This window comes from Camelus bactrianus, chromosome 3, assembly GCF_048773025.1.
Source record: "Camelus bactrianus isolate YW-2024 breed Bactrian camel chromosome 3, ASM4877302v1, whole genome shotgun sequence".
NCBI classification, from domain to species: Eukaryota; Metazoa; Chordata; class Mammalia; order Artiodactyla; family Camelidae; genus Camelus; species Camelus bactrianus.
In genome coordinates this window covers 71,185,794-71,208,552 of record NC_133541.1, presented here as the reverse complement: position 1 = coordinate 71,208,552, position 22,759 = coordinate 71,185,794, and the positions used below count along the sequence as shown (strand labels likewise).

The following is a 22,759-nucleotide window of genomic DNA, read 5'->3' as shown; positions in this document are numbered from 1 at the left end:
TATTGCTTTCTAAATAGCCAAGTTTCCTCTTTTAAAATATCTTTAATTTTTTTCCCCTAATTTTAAACATGATGTTTCCCTTTGGAATACAATCAGAAGATAGAAACATACAAACAAAAATGGTATTTAAAAGGGAAAAAAAGGAATAAAAAAGTAAGGAAATAAAAATTTCTCATGATAACCCAGCCTAGATAACACACTGTCAATATTGTTAAGCCTTTTTAATGTGTACACACATCATACATGTATTCTCGAGTAGTCACGCATAATTACACTTTTACACTGCATAGTTATTAACACACATTCGTACCCGCACATTCGCGCTAACCTTCATACATATTCATCTTTACATCACATTTACACTTACACATAAAATGCACATTTTAAGAAAAGAAGGTTTTGAAGTTAAGAATATCTGCTTTTTTTAATTTAGACTATACATTGGACATTGTTATATATTTAAAAAGACAAAGCTGCAGAATACTTATGCTTTTGTATTATTTCATTTTATATATAGTCTATTTAATCAACCCTCTTTTGCTGTGATTTTTATTAGTTCATTTTATTTTTCTGGTCAGAAAAGTTCTATTGGTCACTGCAGACAATTTGAATAATACTAAGAAGTGGGAAGAGAAAAACCCAATTCATTATTATTCTTTTCTTAAGAAGAACAACTTAGGGATTGTGTTAATATTTTTATTGTGCCTGTTTCTTATAGAATTAACGTAATATTTTGCATAATTTGCAACCTGTGATTCTTATTCTTGCATAACATTCCATTTTATATTTTAACCATCCTTACAGAGTTAAATATTTACATTTTAAAAGTTTTCCATTATTGGGGGGAGGGTATAGCACAAGCGGCAGAGCGCATGCTTAGCACGCACAAGGTCCTGGGTTCAATCCCCAGTACCTCCTCTAAAAATAAATAAATGAATGAACCTAATTACCTCCCCCCTCAAAAAAACAAAAAAACAAAAAAACAAGGGGATTAAAAAATCAGATAATAAAAATTTTCCATTATAAATGACTTCATGATAGCATTTTTCTGTTTAAAGATTTTACTATATTTTGGTAATTATACAGTAATGAACATTCTGGAACTGACTTTTTTCTCTCAGAATAATTCTCTGAAGACTCATCAGGACTGAGTTTATCAATTGCTTGTTCCTTCTTGTTGCTAATTAGTAGGTATTTACCACAATTTGTTTAACCATTTGCCTACTGAAGGACGTCTGGGTTGATCCCAGTTTTTGGATATTAAAAATGAAGTCATGAACATTTGTGTACAGACTTTTATGTGATCATAGTTTTCATTTCTCTGGGGTAGGTGTCCAGGAATAAAACTGCTCAATCATATGATAGTTGTATACTTAGTGTTCTGAGAAACGGTTAACTATTTTTGAGAGTGACTATACATTTTACATTCTCATCAGCAAGGTATGAGTGATCCAGTCTGTCTGTAGCCTTGCCAGCATCTGGTTCTGTCATTATTTTGTATGTTAGCCACTCTGATAGGTTGTAGTGAAGTCTGATTATGGTTTAATTTATATTTTCCTAATGGCTAATGATGTTGAGCGTCTTTGCTTGTGTTCATTTGCCATCTATACTTTGTGTAATGTTGTTTCAGGGTTTTTGCCCATTTTCTAACTGGATTGTTTATTTTTTATTGGTGAGTTTTGAAAGTTACTTATGTATTATAAGTACTAGATCTTTTTCAGGTAGGTGGTTTGCAAATATTTCTATTTAGTCTGTAGCCTGTCCTTTTCAACCTCTTGACAGGGTTTTTCACAGAGCAAATGTTTTGAATTTGGGTGAAGTTCAATTTATCACTCTTTTCCTTTTGTTGTCAAGTCTAAGAATTCTTTGCCAAGTCCTAGATCCCAAAGATTTTCTTTTCTTTTTCTCAAAAAGTTTATAGTTTTCCATTTAACTTTGTGATACATTATGAGTTCATTTGACTCTCTTTATATTTCCAGTTAGCATTCTCTATTTCCTTCTTTTAAAAACCCAAATGTGGAAGAAGTATATTTGTCACAAGAAAATAACCATTACCAGTTGGACAGGGGAAAGTACACAGCAGTCACTTGGTTCAGAGGAATCCCAAAATCCCACTGGGAAGATGTCATGCTTGTTCCCTGAGTAAACCCTACTTCTGCTTCTTGGGAGGGGGCTTGTTCATTGTTCTTTGTTGGTCTTTTTTTTTTTTTTTTTTTGTAATTGTCTTGTCTACAGAATTAAGGCAGGCAGATGGAGAATATTTCCTTTTGATGCTTTGAAGTTGTATCAACCTATTTCTTGCCTGTAGAAATTAAGGGACTAAGGGTCATTTTAACACTCATTCAGTTATAATCCCTTAGAAGAGGCTAATGGTTTATTTGATAGTGCAGATGTTTCAAAAAGTGGTTTCTTACCTAATTGATTCAGGTGAATGTGCCAATAACCACACTCATAGTTTTGCATTATCTTGTCTTTCTTAACCTCCTCTCTCTCTGGACTTAATTAAGCTTATCAGACTTAATGGGAGAGTTGTACCCTTAGGTACTTTTCTCTGAAACATACTTTCCAGTTAAAAGTATTTGCTCGGGGCTCCTAAATCCATTCAATGTCGTTAACAATGAGCAGGGCCATACCCTTGATTTTATCCATGCCACAGCCTGTTTTAATTGACCTTCGTTGCTCAAAGGCTTTCTGAGTTCTGACTTCCAGAAGATCTTGCAGCAGGTATGGGCAGTGTTTATGGCAGACAGGGGGAATGTAGGGAGCCTCTGGCAAGTCTCCTTAGGGAAATCACAGTAAAGACCCCTAGGTTTTTCTAGTAAGACCATGCTTTTCCACCTGAATTATTCTCCATTTAAAAAGCAACTCTTGGTTTGCTCCCAGACGCTGGTATGTTAGACATAGACGTGATTATGAATATTATGTGACCTGAACTCTCCATCATGAAGTGTGTGTTGTCTGCTGTAACAAATCGTCAAGTTAGACATGTGAAGTGCCATTCATTGTTAAATGGAATGGTAGAACTAAGTGGGTTTGAAAGGCACACATGACCGTATAGGCAAGCATCTCACGCTACTAATCTGCTTGTTTTTATTGACTTGTACTTACCTCTTTTCAAATGGAGAAGGGTTATCATTATAGGCAGAAGTTAGCATGGCCTTAACTACGAAAACCTAGGTGTCCTTTTTATAAGGATTTCACAGAGTTCCTTATGGCTAACTAACACAGGAGGTAGAAATGTAGCCTGGTTTACAGAGGATGGACAAGGTGTCCTGGCACCCACCAAAGGTGAACATCCCTCAGAAAATAGCCCCAGTCAGGCATGTCCCTAAAAGGCAGTGGTCAGTGGAAATTCACTTTTGATAGAAGAGAAGTCCTGAGGTACAGATTTATACTGATTCATGGACAACATTAACAGATAATGTTCTGGCCAGTTAGAAGCTTGGAAAAAAACCCAAAATGAAAGAGATGTGTAATATGCTTCTGGGCATGGACCTAGAATATAAAGCTGTTTTTGCCACTTGTTAATGATCACTTGGGCATCCTTTGTGGAAGACGCTTTCAATCAGGAAGAAAAGATGATCTGTCCAGTGAGTGTTAATCAGTATTTTTCCCCAGCCACTGTGGCACTTGTGGAATTGTCCCATGTGAAGGTCGGCCATATAGTATAAGAGAAAGCTAAGCATGGGTTCAAAAACATGTCCTTTCGCTCCTCAAGGCTGGTCTAACTACCTCTATTGCAGAATGACTGCCTGATTCACCAGCGGCAGGGCCAGTCCTGATAGCTGCTGGTTGGTTTGGCAACATTCCCCATGGCTAAGAGTATACCCCAGGGCAACCAAAATCTCTCTCTCCTGGTTGCAGTTTGTTCTCCTGAAATAAATATGTATTCTAGATATGAATTTGTTTTCACTGCCTGCAGTGCTCCTACAGACACTTACAAAATGCCTTATTCAGGATTATAACCTACAGTATCACTTCTGATCAAGAAACTTCATTTGCAGCAGAATTATGGTAACAAACTTGTGCTCATGAAATTCACTTGCATGTCTTACTAGGTACCCCAACACCCAGAAGCTGCTGACTTGCTAGGATAGTGTCTGTTGCGTTATCAGTTGCAGAATAAGACTTCCTTCTCTATAGAACATGGTATATGCGATAGATAAGGCAGAAACCGTTCTGTGTTGCTGGGTTCTCTATAGCCAGAATACCTAGGGTAGTGAACTAGAGAGTAGCAGTGGACTGGTGCCTCTTGCTACTGTATCTAAAAATTCACTTACATAATTTTTGCTTCCTGCCTTAGTCTTTATACTCAGTAATCAACAGGAAGAGAAGATGGTCACTGAACTGGCAGAAGTGATGCATCCTTGTTACCAAGGGGAGCTTGGGTTCTTTCTGATCAGTAGCAAAAAGGAACGTATTTTGGACTGAGGGAATTCACCTGGGGGCCTCTTATCATCCCCACGCCCCATAGTACTTACTGAAAGGAGAGCTGCGGCAACACGGTAGAGACAGAACAGCTGAAGACGAGTGTAGACTGTAAAATCCCTCACCAGTCGAAGGTCAGGCAGGAGGTAAGGGAAACGCGACCCGAATAATAGAAAAAGAAATGATTGTCAGCTCAGGCTTTCTGACCAGCTACAGATGGAAGATCTGAAGAGCTTGTCAATTGTCCTTTTGTTTTAGTAGAATAAGTCCCATGGACTACATTGCCATGCATTTTTGCCTTTTGGCTTCTGGTTGGGTTCAGTCAATCGGAGTTTGCACACTGGGAAGAAGGAGGCTGTCCTGTATATTTCCCTGGTGAGCTCCCCAGCAGAGCAGGTGTGGAGGCTGCCTTGTGCCTCTACCTAAGTCCATGTTCTTGCAGGGTTTCAATAACCGCGTCGTGGTGGTAGCACCTGCTGTTTGTCCCCTTAACTCTGCTTTTGTTAAAAAAAAAAATCCACCCATAAAATAATCCACATCCATACAAAAATATTAAATTTTCTTCACTTACCTCTTTTGTCTCTGTCCTGCTGCAACTTTAACTCATATGTAAAAATATCTATGTACTTATCCAAATTGAATCTTTGAAGAAATATTTTAAGTTCCTCCTTCCAAATGACTGTGTTTTGGAGTGAAATTGTGCTAATACTTCGTAACAAATTGGGGAACTCTTTATTTTCTTCTCTGTACTAGAACAATTTAAATAACATATAAGGATTGATTGTTGTTGATTGAGCTTTGATATCAATTCTCCAGAAAAATCATTTCAGGTAGGTTGATTTTTGAGTTTCATTTTTGATTCCCATTTCAATTTATTCCAGAATTATAGCTTCATATGTCATTTATAATTAATATTTTTATTTTAAGAGATTTTCAAATTTCTTGATATATGATTATACATTGAATTTTCTAATGTTTAAAAAATTTTTTATACATTTGTGGTCATTCCTATTATATTCATGGTATTAAATTCTGTTTTTCTTCTCTTTTAATGTGATAATGGCCTGTTAGGTCAGGGGTGTGTGTTTTAGAGAAGATGTAGAGATTGTTAGATCTTATATCAAAAGTTTTTGTCTCAGGAACGGGGGATATTGCTCATTGGTAGAGTGCATGCAAAAGTTTTTGTCTTTTTATCTTGCTAGTAAGAAGCCCTTATAGAAATGTTTTGAATTCACATCCCTCATTATTTAAGTAACCAATTAATTTTATTTTATGTCACCATTAACCATGAGATGAATCTGTTAAAAGTTCTTGGGCTCTTTGAAGTTAATCTAATGGTTTACTCATGTGTAGATGAGGAAAGTAATAGTATCTCTTGCATGGGATTTTCCTGAGGATGAGATAAGATAAGATAATGTGTGCCAGTGAAGGACAATGTATAAGATAAGCACTCAGTAAACATCACTATTATTATTGCTGTTAACATAAATGAAGATAAGATAAAAGTGAGGCATGGTAACCAAGAACCCAGTGAGTCATACAGGTTTATAGTCACTGAATGAAGAAAGACACTAGTAAATGCAGAAGGAATCTCCTTTGGGCAACTCAGGAGAGAACTTTTAACTAGAAGTAGAATTTTAGCTGGGCTAAACAGTGAGTATGATAGCAGTAGGAAAAGCATATGATACGGTCATTATAGACAAGAAATGTATTATTGAATGCTTTTTATGTTTTAAACTTGATGACTAAAAAATGGATGTTATGAACAGATAATGGAAAAATCAAGTAGAGAAGCTGGTTTTCTGAGAAAGATTATGAATTTTGTCTTAGACATTTGAGGTAGAAATTTGTCATTAGAAATATAGCTCTGGTGCATAAGACATATTGAAAGTTCAAAATTGAGATTTGAAGTCCTCTTCACAGCTTCCACATCCATGACACTGGATGTTTATTCCAAAGGAGATGGGTATTAAGAAAGAAGATGTAGAGCAAAATCCTGAAGTTTGGCACTAGGAATCATTAAGTGGTAATACTGACCCTTTAAGATTAAAGTCTGTCTGTATAGGGTTACATTTAAAATTTTTATTTACCTAGGGTTGTTTTGTTTCACTTGACACCTTTATCATACTTCAAACCAGTATTTTTCAAAAGTGTGTTTTATGGAGCACTAGTTCTGTGAGATGTTAAACATTAATGGAGAAGGAAAGTAACTTGAATATATGATAGATGTTGTGTAAAACTATATCATGTTACATATAAATGCATGCGTATTAATCTAAGAGGAGAGGTGCAGTAATAGAGTACAGTGTTTCCCAAACTGATTTGACCAAAGCACCCTTTTGCTCATGGAAATTCTCAGAAGCCTAGGGTTCCATAAATTATGCTCGGGGACATCTTGCTTTATAACTCTTTAGATGAGGGTTCAGCTCATTATGTTATAGCTCAAAGATCATGGAGAATACATGGGAGGATCAGAAGACTAGGAATCTGGTTATTGGGCTATGCAAAATCTGACAATGCATAGGGTGTGACTTTGGGCTGCAGTTTCTTCATTTGTAAAACGATTGCAGAAAGTTAATGTAAAGATTAGGCTAGGTAGGGAAGAAGGTAGTGTGTACTTAGCATGCACAAGGTCCTGGGTTCAATCCTTAGTACCTCCATTTAAAATAAGTAAATAAATAACCTAATCCCCCCCCCATTAAAAAAATTAAAAAACTATTTAAAAAACAAAAGTAAAGATGATTAGGCTAGGAAATGTATGTGAAAGCTTTGAGTATTGAGAAGCATTGTAAAGTCCAACTGTGGTTATATGGTGTTTTTCCTCCTGAACAATATAATGTAAGTAAAATAGGATAGATTTCATTTCAGTGAAAGATTACTGTGTTATTTTTCCCAAGGTGCCATTGATATTTGTGACTTCAGTTGAACATTACATTTTTAGGAATTTCTTATCTTATATTCTTATATTATTTAAGTACTCAGTAGCCTTTGTCCACCTCTTTTTCCTGAAATAATTTAGAATTGCCCGTGACACTGGATATACAATATCCAGCTCACATTTTCTACAAAGAATATTCTTAAGAGTCCATATGTTTATGCAATTTGGAGTGTCTCTTCAAAGTCCGGTGGAAGCTTTGTCTTGGTATTAACTGTTGATGTCATGTTTCCCTGGCATCCAGTTATGAAGATTGAAGTATAAAAGATATACATACATATTTTTACATTTTAGGGACATTTTCTTAAATTATATTTTTGAGTATTTTGTTTCAGGATGTTCGTTTTTTTCCCTCTGATACTTCAGTTATGAGTATATATGATCTCCTTTGGCCACCTTAAATACTTAACATTCTTCTGCCTTTTTTCTTGATCATTCATTTTACTCACTTTTAAAATTTCTATATCCTGTGCCCGTTACTGTGTTTTCTCAGTCTATGCACCCTTGTGGCCCTTTCAGTTTTACCTTCCTTTCTATGGAGTTTCAGCTTTTCCCTTTTATTTTTTTCCTGAGTTCTGCTAGCATATGTCTCATCTCCTCTTTCTTTTTTGTTTCCTTTTTCTTTTGTTTTTTTTTTAGGTGTCCCTGAAAAGGGCTTTCATCTCCTCTTTTTCTCTCACCACTTCTTTTCTAAGTTATTTCATTTCTGCTTTGCCATCAAGATGCAACGTGTGTTCGCATTTTTCATCTGCTCTGTGAAAATATTTTCGTGGTCAGTGTTCTAATTTTAATTTTAATAAAAGTAATTTCCTCTTTTTTCTTACATCTTTGTGTGGATGCTGTAGTAGGCTTTTTTGGAAATCACTTTATTGGTTCAGCTAGTTCCCACTGGAGGTGAGTGATCAGGCCAGCCTCCCTGGCGGGTTGGTGGCAAAGGCTCTCTCAGCTGTTCAGTTCCCACAAATATAGACCTGAATTGTCTGTGCGATTCCTTGTGCTGCCTCTTCCCACCCACCCTCTCTATTTTTATGAACCAAAGCAGCCCAAGAATTCCCTGCTGCCACCTGTCTTATCTCCTGTTCCTACGTCAATTGTCTCAGGCAACGGAAGTCTGGACTTCAGAGTGTTGCTCCTCACCTTCAAGAAGAGGGTTTTTTTTCTCTCCTGATTTCTCAAATCAGGCTGGGCAAGAACAGTCCTACCCTAAGCCCTGTGCTTAGAGTGACCCATATCACAGACACTGAAACTCAAAGATAATTTGTTTTTTCTCTTTTAAAGTTTTGTAAGGAAGGTTTTTGGAAGATTGGTAACAGGTTCTACGTTCTAGGAGAGGAATGTAGGAGTGAGCTACACTCTCCAGGTCACAGGGTGCTGTGTAGACTTGGGGATGGCCAAGTTTAAACAAAAGTAACAGCTCTTTCTCCTTCTTCAGGGCAGTGGCTAAGAGATGGGAGGTGGAGCCAGTGAAAGAAAAGCACAGCCCTTCCTTGAGGAGAGAGGAAGAGAGGTTGATTTTGATTAAAATTAGCTGCCTCAAAGTACCTGTTGCAGGTAACTAGGGAGACCAGGTGCCCGCAAAACTGTGCTTCTCAGGGGGCATGGGTGCCTCCTGGAAATACTGTCAGAAAACTGTGGCGGGGGAGTGGAGTCCCATCTCAGGCTGCAGAATCCTTCCCTGCCCCTGGCAGCAGGAAACCGTGGTTCCTTTCCACTTACAGGTTCTGAAGGGAAGTGCCTGGGGAGGAGCAGGCCGTGGGCCTCGGTGTGAGAGTGAGCTTGATATTTAACTTGTAAATATTCTGTTACGTGAATTTTCTTTTGTTCTTTTACCTATTTGCCTTCAGTTCCTGCACATGTGAGTGGGTAGGAATGGACCCTGGTTTGTTCATTAAGTGAAATTCTAAGCCTTTTACTGGCAGTCTTCCTCTATGTTCATAAACAATGTAGACGCTCCCTCTTGTGGTGTATTGTCAAATCACATGCTTTTAAATTGGTGTTTTAAGTGTTTCCCTTAGAAGTTTTTTGATTTCCCATTAGAAGTTGAAATTAAAGGTTCAGATAGTTTCCTCAACTATTAATACCACAGAATTCACATAATAGGTAAATCTGGCTATCTTGTTAAGCTGTGTTATAACAGATGCAATTTAATAAATTATTTGATAATTCTTTTTTTTAAACATTTTTTATTGATTTATAATCATTTTACAATATTGTGTTATTTGATAATTCTTGAGGTCCTCAGGGTGCATCTTTGAATTCAGTATTTTATGGTAGGCAAAAATATACCCTCGGGTAGTTGTTTGTTTGTTTGTTTTTCTAGGAGATGTTAATGTTAAATATTTATCTTTTGCCTTTATATATGCATAACAGCTTGGCTGAGCATAAAATTTCTGAGGCACATTATCTTTCATTGATTATTTTTTATCATTCCTTTACTGTCTATATGGGATTAATCTTTTTTCCTGACTGCTCAAAGAACTCTTTCTTTGTCTTTAAAATCCAGTAACTTTACAAGGGAATGTCTTGTTGAAAGTCCTGCATCAAAATTTCCAGGCACGTTCTATGCCTTTTTAAATTATAGATCAGTCTTCATTTATTTCAGGACGGTTTCCTAAGTTTTACCTTTGAATATATATATATTTTCTGTTCTGTTGATTCTGTCTATGTTTGATTTCCTTTGTCTGGATATCTTTTCTATAATTTTCTCTCTAATCTTTTAAGTCTCAGTTTTTGTTCATTTGATTTTGTTCATATTTCTCAAGCCTATTCTGTCTGTCCTTGTAATTCCCATAATCTTTGTTCTCTCTTTCCCATTGCAGTGTAACTTTTATTTATATGATAGTTTTCATTTTTATTTCATGTCTTTCCAGAGTTCTTTTATCCCATTTTTTTCTTTTTTTAAATCTTGTATCTCGCCACATTTATGAGCTTATTAAATCCCTGTTTTCAGCTTTGATTTTAAGAAGCAATTGTTCTTATCATTTTTTTTAAGTATGGAAATATAGTAATTGTCCTCCTATGCATTTGCTTTTCATTTTTGGGTATTATTTACTTTAGAATAAGATGAATTCTAACTTGGCCAGCTTTTTGTAAGATGTTTACATTCAATTTCTATTGCTGCATGACATATTTTACAAACTTAACGACTTGAAAAAGCACAAATATGTTATCTTACCATCTCCATAGATCAAGAGGCTGGCACAGCTCTGGGTTCTCTTGCTCAGAGTCTCAAACTCAGTGTCGACTGCCACGTTCTCATTTGAAACTGTAAAGAAGAATTCTTTTCCAAGCTTATTAAACTGTTGTGAAGTATCAGTTTCTTGGAATTGTTGAACTGATTCCTATTTCCTTGACAGTTTTCAGTAGGGCTTGCTCTCAGCTTCTAGACGCTCCCCACATTCCTTGGCACATGGTCCTCTCCATCTTCAAAGCCAGGAAGGGTTGATAGAATCATTTTGCTTCAGATTTCTCTGATTTTCACTGCTGCTGTCTGCCAGAGAAAACCTCTGCTTTTTAAGGGCTCGCATGGTTAGATTATTGAGCACAACCAGATAATCTCCTTTCTGGTTAATTCAAAACCAACTGATTAGTAACTTAAGTTAATTGCTAAGATTAAATTCCTCTGCAAAGCCCCTTTGCCATTGTAACATAATCAGAGGTGTGATATTGTCATATTCACAGTCCCAGGAATTAGGGTGGGGAATCTTGGGGACCATCTTAGAGTCCTGCATAAAATAATATGCATGTAGGAAAGGGACTGGAACCCTGTTCTGGACAAGTGGGGATTCTCTTTGGTTGAGACAGATGTTCCTTATGAATAAGTAGGTTCTTTAGCTTTTACTTCCCCACATAGAAAGAATGCTATTCAGATTAAGTATCTTTCTCTGGTATCTCTTCTCTATGACATACTGTTCTTTGTTCTGCCCCATCTTGCTTGCTTCTCAGTGACACTGGGTAGACAAGTATCCTTCATATAGGATGTTCACATGTATTTCTTAGTGTATTTAGTTTATTTTTCCTGTCATACGTTGGTTTTTCTTCCATCACATCATCTAGCTTAACGTACGTGAAGCCTACTGATTTTTCGGTGTATTATTTTTTGTCTCTTTTTAAATTAATTTTGTATCTTACTACTTTACTAAATTCCCTTATTATTTTTAGTAGTTTTTCCATTGGTTCTGGAACCAATTCAATGTTGCAAAAAGACAGTTATAATTTCTGCAAATAGAGATGATTTTACCTCTTGATTTCCAATTCACAGGCCTCTAGTTCCTTTGTTTCTCCCTGTAATACAATATGAAAAGCTGCAGAGACAGTGCACATCCTTGTCTGACTCCTGATTTTAGCAATCTGTATGTGTGCATGTATTATACATGTATGTATACACACTTATATACTCATATTTGATCATCTTAAAGAAATATCTATTCTAGTTTTATGTTGATAATTTAATTTGGTTGACATCAGTTATCTACTTAAAATCTATGATAGTGGTTATTTGATTTTTCTAATTAGATCTAATATGTTAAATTTTAATAGACTTCTTTATGTGCTTTTTAAAAAGTCATGATGTATGTTTTAATATGTTGTTGGATATTATTGCTAATATTTTGTTTATTTTTTTACAGTGATATTTATGTAGGAGATTGGTCTGTGGTTTTCTTTGTTATTAATCTTTTTCACTTGTTATTATCAATTTGTACTCAATTAACAAAAATATTTGGTAATTTTTAATCCTGTTTCTATGTTCTGAAATAATTTAAGTAGCATTAGGCTTATTATTATTATTATTATTACTATTATTATTATTATCATCTTATTATTATTTAATATATAAAGTTTTGGTAAAATTAATTTCTAAAATATCTAGTCTTGGGTATTAACTGATTTTAAACTTTATTTGCTAGAAATTTGCTTGAAGTAGTCTTTTGTGATTTTTTGAAAAGTTTCTTTACATTTCACTTCCTTTTTTCATGTACTATTTGTGTGTATGTAATTTCTTTTTCATTATGTTAGATAGTGGTTTACTTTACTGATTGTTTCAAAGGATTTACTTTTGTGAACTTTATTATTTTACATTTTATTAATCAGATTTCTGTTCACTTGTTAATCCCTTATTGTTTTTATTAGAGATACCTCTTAATTGCTTGCTTTTTTCAGTATTTTCTTTTCCTAAGCATTCTTTTGCATGTTGTTTTCTCCATAGATGTTCTATGATAGTCATTTAGCCCCAGGGGTGTTAGTGCTGGTCACACCTCTTTAATGTGTGATTTATTTTTATATGTTTTTTATTTTGACTTCCTTTTTTTTGGAGTTCTTTTTTGTTTGAATGAGGTGCTTTTTCTACAAATACTACTTTATTTATAGAATATAAATTTTGATGTGGATTGTTTGTAGTATCATCATTCCTGAGAAATTCTGGAATTATGATTTTTTGATCCAAGAATAATTTAATATAGTTTTTAATTTTTTTGAATCCAGGTAGAAGGGCCTTTTCATTTTCTGTTGTCTTACAAATTTCTAGCTCCCTCCCCCCCATTTTGGTCATAGAATATTATTGTTATTTACTCTTTGGAATGTATACAGGTATTTTTGTATCATAATATTTGGTCCTTTTTTTTTAAGAATTGTCCATGGAATCTAAAAATAGAAGGCACAGTTTTATTGGAGACTAGGATTTGACTTGTTTTCCTAAATTCAGTGGTGCTAATTATATTGTTTAGGTATTCTCTGTCCTTACTTATCTTTAGCAATTTGCTATCTTAGACTTAGAAAGATGAAAATTAAAATCTGCTGTTTTAATTTTGTTGTCTATTCTTGTATTTCTGGTAGTATATGTTTAATTAAAATTGGTGCTGTATATTATTTTTACTTATATTTATTTATTTATTTACTTATTATTTCTATGAAAGTTTAAGCCTTTGTTTGTAATTGGTTGTTTTATTTTATAGTTTAAAAAAATTTTTTAGTAAACTTGCTTTTTTAGAACAGTTTTAGATATACAAAAAATTGTGAAGATATAGTTTCCATATACACCCTAACCATTTTGACCTATTATTAATGTCTTTCTTTGTGTGCTACATTTCTTATGATCAATGGATGAATGTTGATACATCATGTATTAATGTTTACACTTGTTAGCTGAAGTCAGAACAGTAAACCAAGAGTACATGTGTGTATGTTCAGTTTTGCAATCTATCAAATAATAACAGATTGTTAGTCTAATCTGTTACTTCCAGGAAAGTGAATACTGAAATCAAGAATTATAGTTCAAATGCCTAATATGACCAGAGAAGTATCACAAATAATTGCAGACCTACCCTAGTGATAAATACAAATTAAGAGGTTGATGCCAAAATAGCCATCAACCTCTTATAACATGAATATACACAGTGTTATAGGGTGTATCTTAAGTACAAAATTTTTAAAATACATTTTAATGCATAGAACTTGCATCTGAAAATTTGATGACCAAGAACAGTTAAAGAATCTTCAGGATTGGTGCTTTGGGGGCCTGAGGTCTCATCAGTCAGAAAAAAAATAAATCTTGGTCTAATATCAAGGAAATAAAAACAGAATTAGCTGAGAGCATTGTTAAAATGCAAATTCCTGGATACTACACCAGATTCAAAGGGAAAGGGTTGGAAATATATTTTTTTAACAAGCCTCTTAGTTCATTAATGTTATATAATGAGTTTAGGAAATATGGATTTACTATCATAACCAGGCTTTGAATGTGATTTTAAAAAAGATTTTAATCAAATCTTGAAGATAACCATTTTTTCTTAGAAGATATTCCAAAAAATATCCTAGGGACCCAAAGAGTGCTTCAAAAAATAAACTTAATAAAATAGTTTGAGCTGTAAAAAAGAAGTAGACATAACTTCCAAGTATTACTAATTTGTAGTGAGTATTGAGAATTATGGTTTGGGCCAAAATGTCCTATAATCTAGGTACACTTTTCAAATTTGTTAAAGATGTTGATTGATAAAATTAATATGGTGGTCAGATTGTATTTATGACTTGGAAAAAAAAATCAGGTCTACTGGGTTTTTTTCTCCTTAGTCTGAAAACCCTTCTCCCCGGCACCATTTGATTCAATTGTGTTTACATTAATTTACCTGAAAATTTGTTAATTTTGCTTCTTAAAGTAATGTTTCTCAGTTTTGTTCTATATTTTCTAAATTTTGGTGTGGTTAATATTTCATAAATTTTCTTTAATAAAATATATTTTAATGTATTTATACATAATTATATATTTTTAATAATGTATTTAATTAAAATAGTTTAAATGTAGTCAGAATGAAGTGATTGGAAGAAATAAGGAAGGTTATGTTAGGCAAGTATAATTTATAAGATGTTTAAATTATTAGCTAAATTTTGATAAATTCACGATTTTATTTTTTTCCACAAAGATACTTGCCTAACACCAAAGAATAGAACCAGTTGTACCACTTCAAGTTCTTCACTTTTCAACTACTTGTATGTCTTTATTTTGGGACAACTGTTGCTGGGAGTAGGAGGAACTCCTCTGTATACTCTGGGAACAGCCTTCATTGATGATTCTGTGCCCACACACAAATCTTCTCTCTATATAGGTAAGTTTGCTCTCCAGTGTAAACGTCTCAGTATCATTTCATCTTGTTGCATGTTTAATTCATAAGTAAAGCATAACATATGCTTATTAAAAGGTTAGTTGTGATTTCATAGGTATTTACATTAGATAAATACAATATTACTTTTTTGCTTAATTATATACTGATGTATCATGATAAATCCAGTTATGATTTTTATTGACATCCTGCTTTATTTCCTGGGCTGGACATGCCAGCCTTCCTGGAGGTGCCATCCAAGCAGTAGGCTGTCTAGATTGCTTGAATGAAGGCGGGCTACTTTATACAGGTGTGGAGATAAGAGCTCTGCCATCCTGCGTGACTTACTTCATCCTCCATGGGCTTGACTAGAGTCAACAAAAGAAATCACAAAATAGTACTCAGAAGCTCCTGTGCAGTTTTCCATTTCAGATTAATGCTTTTTATTTGTGACTCGATTTTTTTCCTTTGTGATCTAATTTTTAGCAGCACAAGTTTCTCTTAAATTCCATCCCTGAGGTTCCTGGAAGGGAGCGTTAACTAGACAATGCATGACCCTACATCCAATTGATGCATAATTTATTTGCACATGAGTTTTTACTTTATCAGTCTATTATTCTAATGTAGGGGACTGTCTTAGTCCATTTGGACTGCTATAACAGATTATCAAACACAGATTGGCTAATAAACAAGAGAAATTTATTTCTTACAATCCTGGAGGCTGGGAAGGGGAAGATCAGGGTGCCCACAGACTCATTATCTGGTGAGGTCCCACTTCCTGGTTCACAGACAGCTGTCTTTTTGCTGTGGCAGAAGGGACAAGGGAGCTCTCTGAGGCCTCCTCGTTAAGGGCATTAATCCCATTTATGAGGGCTCCATTCTTATGACCTAATCCCTTCCCAAAGGCCACACCTCCAAATATCATCACATTGGGGGTTAGATTTCAGTATATGAATTTTGGGGTGACACAACATTCAGTCTCTATAGTCACTGGAAGTCAAGTGTGTTCAGTGCAGCCCTGATAGAACTAACTCTCCTTAGGCTCATCCCTAGTAAGGAAACCACTGTATGTCAACCTGTTTTCTCTCCGTGCTTTGCTTTGGTCTCTCCACAAGATCTGATGCTCTCTCTCTACAAGTTCTGGCTAATCTGTACAGCTTCTGCATTTACTCATTTAACAATGCTTTTATTTCAGTTAGCTAATAGTGGTGTTTTTCACTCTTCTAATTCACAGATGTTCTTCCTGAGGTCCTCTCCTGATCAATAGTTCTCATAAGACAGTTTCAATCTTTATATTTTAGTAACACACAAAAATAGGAAGTTTTTCAAAAACTAAGCATGGCAAGGGGGTTGCAGACCCATGAGACCATCCCAGATTTGATATTCTCTAGGACTGACAGTTCTCAGGGCTATGGTTTATTACAGCAAAAGGATACAAAGAAAAATCAGCAAAGGGGAAAGTTGCATGAGGTGAAGTACAGACAGAACCAAGTGCAAGCTTCCAAGAGTCCACTCCCTCCCAGTGGACCATACAGGTAGAATTGATTCCTCCAGTCAGGACTTGCGACAACATGTATGAAATGTTTTCTACCAGCTAAATTCATTAGAGATTCAATGCTCAGGGATTTTATTGGGAGTTGATCATATAGGAACCCTCTGCCTTGACATGTAGCAAAGCTCTAGACTCTCAGAAGGAATACAGGTGTTCAACAAAACCACACTGTTTTTATGAACAGCTTCAGCACAATAAGCCACCTCTATTAGTTAGGGAATGATGGCATCCCTCTGGACATTTAAGATCCCAGATGCCAAACAAGGGCCAGCCTTTCATAAGTCTTTCTAAAGATGGAAGCCACAAGCCTGCTGTGTTAACGTTTTCTTGTATTTTAAAAATTCATCAAATGGTAATTTTTGAGAGTAAAGGAAAAAACAAAAGTAACAAAACTGGGAAACTTACTTTTTTTCAATTTCAGAAAACTGATACCTTTCATTGGATAATTATGTTTTGTTGAGTGATATCTTTCCTTTCTTATGCTGTTTATATTTGAACATTAGCCCATTTCCAAGATCTTCTTCCATTATTTCTTTTAAAATAATATCTATTACTGTTAGCAGGCTTTCCTCTATGTGAAACACATTTTATGCATAGCAAGACAAACAGGGGCAAAATAGAAACAGTCAAAACTTGCTCCCTATTGGAATGAAGAAAAAAAAGTGTTTAACACAGCGCCTGGAGCCTCACAACCTTTCCCATGCCATTCACTCTTCATGTCTTTGTCTTTAATGCTTTTCTTGGATTTACAATCTTTGCCCTTAAATTGAACTTTTAAATTCATTTAGTGTTATTTTTTCTTTAAAATTTTCATCTTAATATGTGCTTCTTATTTGCCCTTTCTTCTTTCTTGCCCTTTTATTCTTTTTGATAATTTAATATTTATTTTTCATTTTTCCCCTCTATTAACTTCCTAGGTGTATGCTCTTTTACTGTTCCTCTACTAATTACCTTACATGCAAACTTGATTTTATGAAGTTCTAGTGTTAATTGATACTTTTACCACGTTCCTGATCATCACAAAGGTTTTAGAACCATTTAACTTTATTTTTTCCTTTCCCAACATTTATTCAATTATTTCTGTGTACTGTAATACCTTATATATTCATATTCCTGAAATAAAGTATTATTAATGTTTTGCTTAAAAATAATGATCCATTTTTGTCAACATGTTTATCTTTTTTATTGCTCTTCTTTCTTTGGCAACTCTTGAGTTTCAATCTGGGATCGTTTTCCTTTAACTTGAAGAGCAGTCTTGAGTTAATTTACTGGAACAGTCTGCTCATGATGAATTCTCTCAGTATTTTTGTCTAAAAATGATTTTTTTTTTACCCTTTCCCCTAATGAATATTCTCATTGGGAACAGATGACTATTTGGCCATTAATTTCCTTTCAGTACTTTAAAAGTACTGTTCCACTGCCTTTACTTCCACTGTTTCTTATGTGTGTTTGCAATTTTTAATATTCTTTTCTTCTTGCATTTGACTTTCATTAGTTTTATTCATTACGGGTGTATAGGTGCAAAGTTCCTTTTATCTAATTTTGGATTTAAATGACTTCATGAGTATGTTGCTTGATATTTTTCACTAGTTTGGAGATATTTCCTATGATTATTAACATAACTCCTGCCCTATTATGTTCTCTCCTGGGACTCTAATTATGCCACTTACATGCATTCTAGGTCTTTTTAAAAAATAAAAAAAGTATTCTTTGCCTCTTATTCTTTTTTCTGTATTTTATATCTTTTTTCTGTGCTCCTTCATAAATATTTACTGATTTAATAATGTACTTTCCAGTTTAGTAATACTCAGTTCAGTTTTGAATAATCTTGTGTAGATCTATTTCATTTTAGTTTTGACAAATATATTTTATAGTTCTAGAATTTTTTTTTTCACTCTATGTGTCTTTAAACTTTCCAATCTCCATCCTACTTGGGGACACTGCAACCTGAGATGCCTTTTATTTAATTTCAGGGATTGAGTTTATTTGAAGCTAAGCTGTACGTACTCTGTGACTCAGTCTACTTCTAACCCATCCTTACTTTTAGAGTAGAGTCTCCTAGGCCAGGAAGCGTTTACAAGATACACTCCCTGAACTGCAACTTTTGTTTCTCTTCTTGAGACAAAGAGCAGAGGACAGTTTGCCCCCTCATTGCCTCGTGTAGAATCAGTCAATGTACTCAGGAAAAAAGTCAGGCCCAATATTTGTTGAATATCTCTCTTCTTCAGAATCTTAACTCAGTGATACTTCATTATTTTTATCTTGTTGCCTTCGAGCATATATTTTAAAGTAATTTTTATAGTTTTTTAAAGTTTTTCTCAGTGGGCAGTTTGGTTGGAAACACTAGTCTACCATAGTCCATCCACTGTTGCCAGAATTTTAGATTTTGGTGTCATATCAAATTCACCTTTCATCAATTGAAAACTTTAAGTTTTTTGCTTGCTGGATATATTTCTTTCATGAACTTATTTGTGAACATATGCAAAGCAGTCTCTGTTGCTAACTGTGGAATAATTGCTGAACACTGGAAAAAGCAGGTGATCTAGACAGTGCTACTCAGTGAGAATCTCAGTAGTTAATAAAAAAAATTCAGAAGGTGGTAATATACAAGGATACTGATGTGTGCGTAATTTTTTTACAAAAATTAAAAAGTTATATATGGCAACATTTTAAATATCTGAGAGAAATAAGGTCAGTTTAATTCTGCTGCAAATAAAAATGGGAGATTCACTAAGGGCAAGAGTTTACATTAATGGTTTGCTTTGAAGAAACAGACTTTGTCCAGATCCAGGTTTTAAATCAGCTGCCATAGTCCAAAGTAAAGTATGCCTTTGGAGTGTGCGCAGAATGGAAAGGCTTCTCATTTCACATTCTTTCTTCCATAAGAATTGTAGCTAACAATTATTATCACTATTCTCAAAAGGTAATAGTAGATGTACTTACTACCCCTACTGCCAGTTAACATGATAAAACTTTCCATGGATTTGTAATTATTGAATTTATTGAAATCAAAGAGAGTCTAAATATAGTCTAAAATGTTCTATGTTGAATTATATATTTTAAGCTCCTTGACTTGTTAAGTGATATCACTCAGATGGTATTTTTTTTAGTGAAAATGTGTGTAATTTTGATGTAATTCTAATCATTTCGTTTTTCTACCATAAAATATTTGTCTTTCTTCACTTGTCAGACTTTCAAAGCAAAGTTGCACAAATGACCATTTTCAATGTCTTTGTTCTTCTAGGAATTGGATATTCCATGTCAGTATTAGGCCCTGCTGTTGGCTATGTGTTGGGAGGACAGTTGCTAACCCTGTACATTGATGTTGATTTGGGACAAAGGCAAGGAAATATCTATTTTTCTTTTGTTTAAATTTATATTATTTTAATCATGTTTGTATCATGGAACATTTTTTATGGTATTTCCTCGGAATATCATGAGGGATTTTTCAGGAAATAAAACTGAATACACACAATTTTTATGTAATATTTTGGCTGCATTGCTTCATGAATTAATACCATATCATCTCTTGGTATGATACATCTATTCATCCATAAGGATGCTTGATAGTTACCTGGTGAAATTTTCCAAAAAAGCACCTAAGACTGCATGCATTGTGCAAAAAGAATAATGTAATTAAAGTTAGTTATGTTTTCGGTAGGCTCACCTGGAGGTGGAGAGCTTGAAGAGTGTCAAGAGTCTGTGATTCTCAGACTGAGTTCTGTGGTATCTCTGATAATGTCATAGAGGTCATAGTTATTCAGTTTTAACAACATTGGCAACGGGGGGTAATAATAGGTAATGTTTATCCATCCCATACCAGACAACGTAGGTTTTGTGTGTAACCTTATTTTATATGTCATCTTATTTAATCCTCTTAATAATCTTACGAAATAGTTGATATACGGAACTTGGTAAATGGCCAAGGCATGAATTATAGTTTTTTTTTTTTTTTAACTCCAAACTGCTTCTGTCACTCACTGAATTATCTTCTCCTTTTCCTGAATGGAGAAGTTGGTGACCTTTGGTTAGCCCATATTTTCTCATTTAACTGTAATTGCACAAGCCTTTGCGTGACTGAACAATGAATAAGAAAATACGATCATGATGTGTCATTTGTTCTGTAGCTGTTAGTCCCAGGTTAATCTTTTAGAGACTAGATCAATCTTTTAGAGACCATAGGTTAATAAGAAAAAATTCAGAAGGTGGTACTACACAAGGATACTTATGTAAGTAGTCCTAGGGTGATCTTTTAGGGACTGTATAAAAAGCTGTTCAGAAGAAGCTCATGAGCAGAGAGCAGGGTTTTTAAGACAGAACGTTTTAATTTCAGTGGAGAATTACATGAGTTGTAGGAGTGGTGTGTTCTGGGGAAGAGCCTGTAGATAGAAAAATATGAGAACCATTATAAGAAACTTTTAATATATATCACTTTAAGAAGAATTTTACATTTAAATGAATGTCATAATTGAAGTACAGTGAATGGGCTTTTAGCAAAAATCAGTGATTTGCTGTGAGATGTATTTCGTATAATAGAAAAGAAAAATTTAGCCAAAGTTAGATAATGAATGTTCAGAAATTTCATGTATGCTTTCAAATAGAAACATACTTAACATTTACTATTAAATATTTAAAACTTTTTAGATAAACAAGATGGTACTGTGTAGCACAGGGAAATATATACAGGATCTTGTGGTGGCTCACAGTGAAAGAGAATGTGACAATGTATGTATGTTCATGTATAACTGAAAAATTGTGCTCTACACTGGAATTTGACACAACATTGTAGAATGACTGTAACTCAATAAAAAATATTTAAAAATGAAAAAAAGAATTATGAACCCCCCCCCAAAAAAAAACCCAAAAAACAAAAAACTTTTATGTCATACTTGCCCTTTGGAATACTCTGTAAACTTATTCTTAGGGCTCTCATTTATGCCTGCTATCTGTTGTGGTTTAGCACAATGACTCCACTTAAAATTTTGGATATTATAATAATGTTTCTCTCTATATGCATTTGAATTATAAATTATATAATTAGTTTAATGACAAGATAGAGTTGACATTTACCTCTTGTTTTTCTGTCACAGCACTGATATCACTGAGGACGACCCACGATGGTTGGGGGCGTGGTGGATTGGATTTCTTATGTCTTGGTTCCTTGCTTGGTCTTTGATAATACCTTTTTCTTGCTTTCCAAAGCATTTACCAGGTAAAAATGTTTTCTTTAAAACAAGGTTTATTCCAAGTCTAGGCCAAGTGTTGCTTTCTATATGTTTAATAAGAACCCTAGAAAAGTCACTGTTTATTTTATAGAATCTCAGTTGTCTGCCTATGCAAACTTTTGAATAGCTGTCTTTATTTTAGGAAATACTGGGTAGCAAACTTAATGTTCATGGTTTTTTTTCTTTTCAGTTAACACCCAGTAAAACTGCACATATTCACCTCTTTTTCAAATACTTACTATATTGGTATTTTATGTGTTATCTGGAACCCTGCTTTATGTTCATGAAAAATACAGTGTCTTTCAAACTGTTAGTGTATATCCAGTAACTTCAAGAGCCAATCTCCTTTTATTAATGTTAATTATTTGTTAATGATAGTACAAGTACTTTTTCTTCAGTTGTCACCCAAGTCATGCTGTAGTATACTTATATTTTTTACCACATTTCAAAATTAACAATCTGTCCAAAAAGAAAAGGTTCGTAGAAAAGAATATCCATTCCTTTCTCTGTGAGATTTTACTTCCGTATACTCATGTGGTTCAAATACATATCTATAGAAATATTTTCTTCTAGGCTGAAGGCATTTAGTTATTTGTGTTGTTATACGTAACACGATAGATGATTAAGTTTTGGAGGTGGGCAAAGAAAAGTAGGCAGAGTAGAAGAAGTACGTAGACTCATTGATTTCTTTCTATCCTGGACCCTCCAATTTAGAATTCCACATATTTACTGCTTTCTCAGATGTATTCACAGTACCATTATTAAACATTAAAGGACATGGTAGTAAACATTATTTTATCTGTAAAGCATGTTAGAATTAGAGTAAAAGAAAAAAGCTTTAAACATGCTTTATTTATTACATAAAAGATGAGAAAGAACCATTTGAAAAGAAGAAAAAATTTAGAGAGAGTGTAAATAAGGAGAACAAATATGTGATTAGCATAAACTGTCTGAATTTTTAGACTGGTTGGAACTTCCTTAGCTAGTGGTAATAATACTAGCTCTTAAAACAGCCAGATTACAGTCA

The 22,759-nt window shown here is 34.2% G+C and overlaps 1 protein-coding gene across 4 annotated transcripts in view; it reads left to right on the top strand.

The window, feature by feature from the left end:
* Positions 1-22,759, top strand: part of SLCO4C1 (solute carrier organic anion transporter family member 4C1) — a 60,731-nt gene that overhangs the window by 11,973 nt on the left and 25,999 nt on the right. For all 4 annotated transcript variants that reach the window (XR_012505556.1, XR_012505558.1, XR_012505557.1 and 1 more), the window contains exons 3-5: positions 14,779-14,961; positions 19,752-19,848; positions 21,598-21,719. Coding sequence is in view for 1 of the 4 variants with exons in the window: in XM_074360409.1 (XP_074216510.1) it covers positions 14,779-14,961; positions 19,752-19,848; positions 21,598-21,719 (402 nt within the window). In the remaining 3 variants the exon portion in view is untranslated. The remainder of the gene's footprint in view (positions 1-14,778; positions 14,962-19,751; positions 19,849-21,597; positions 21,720-22,759) is intronic.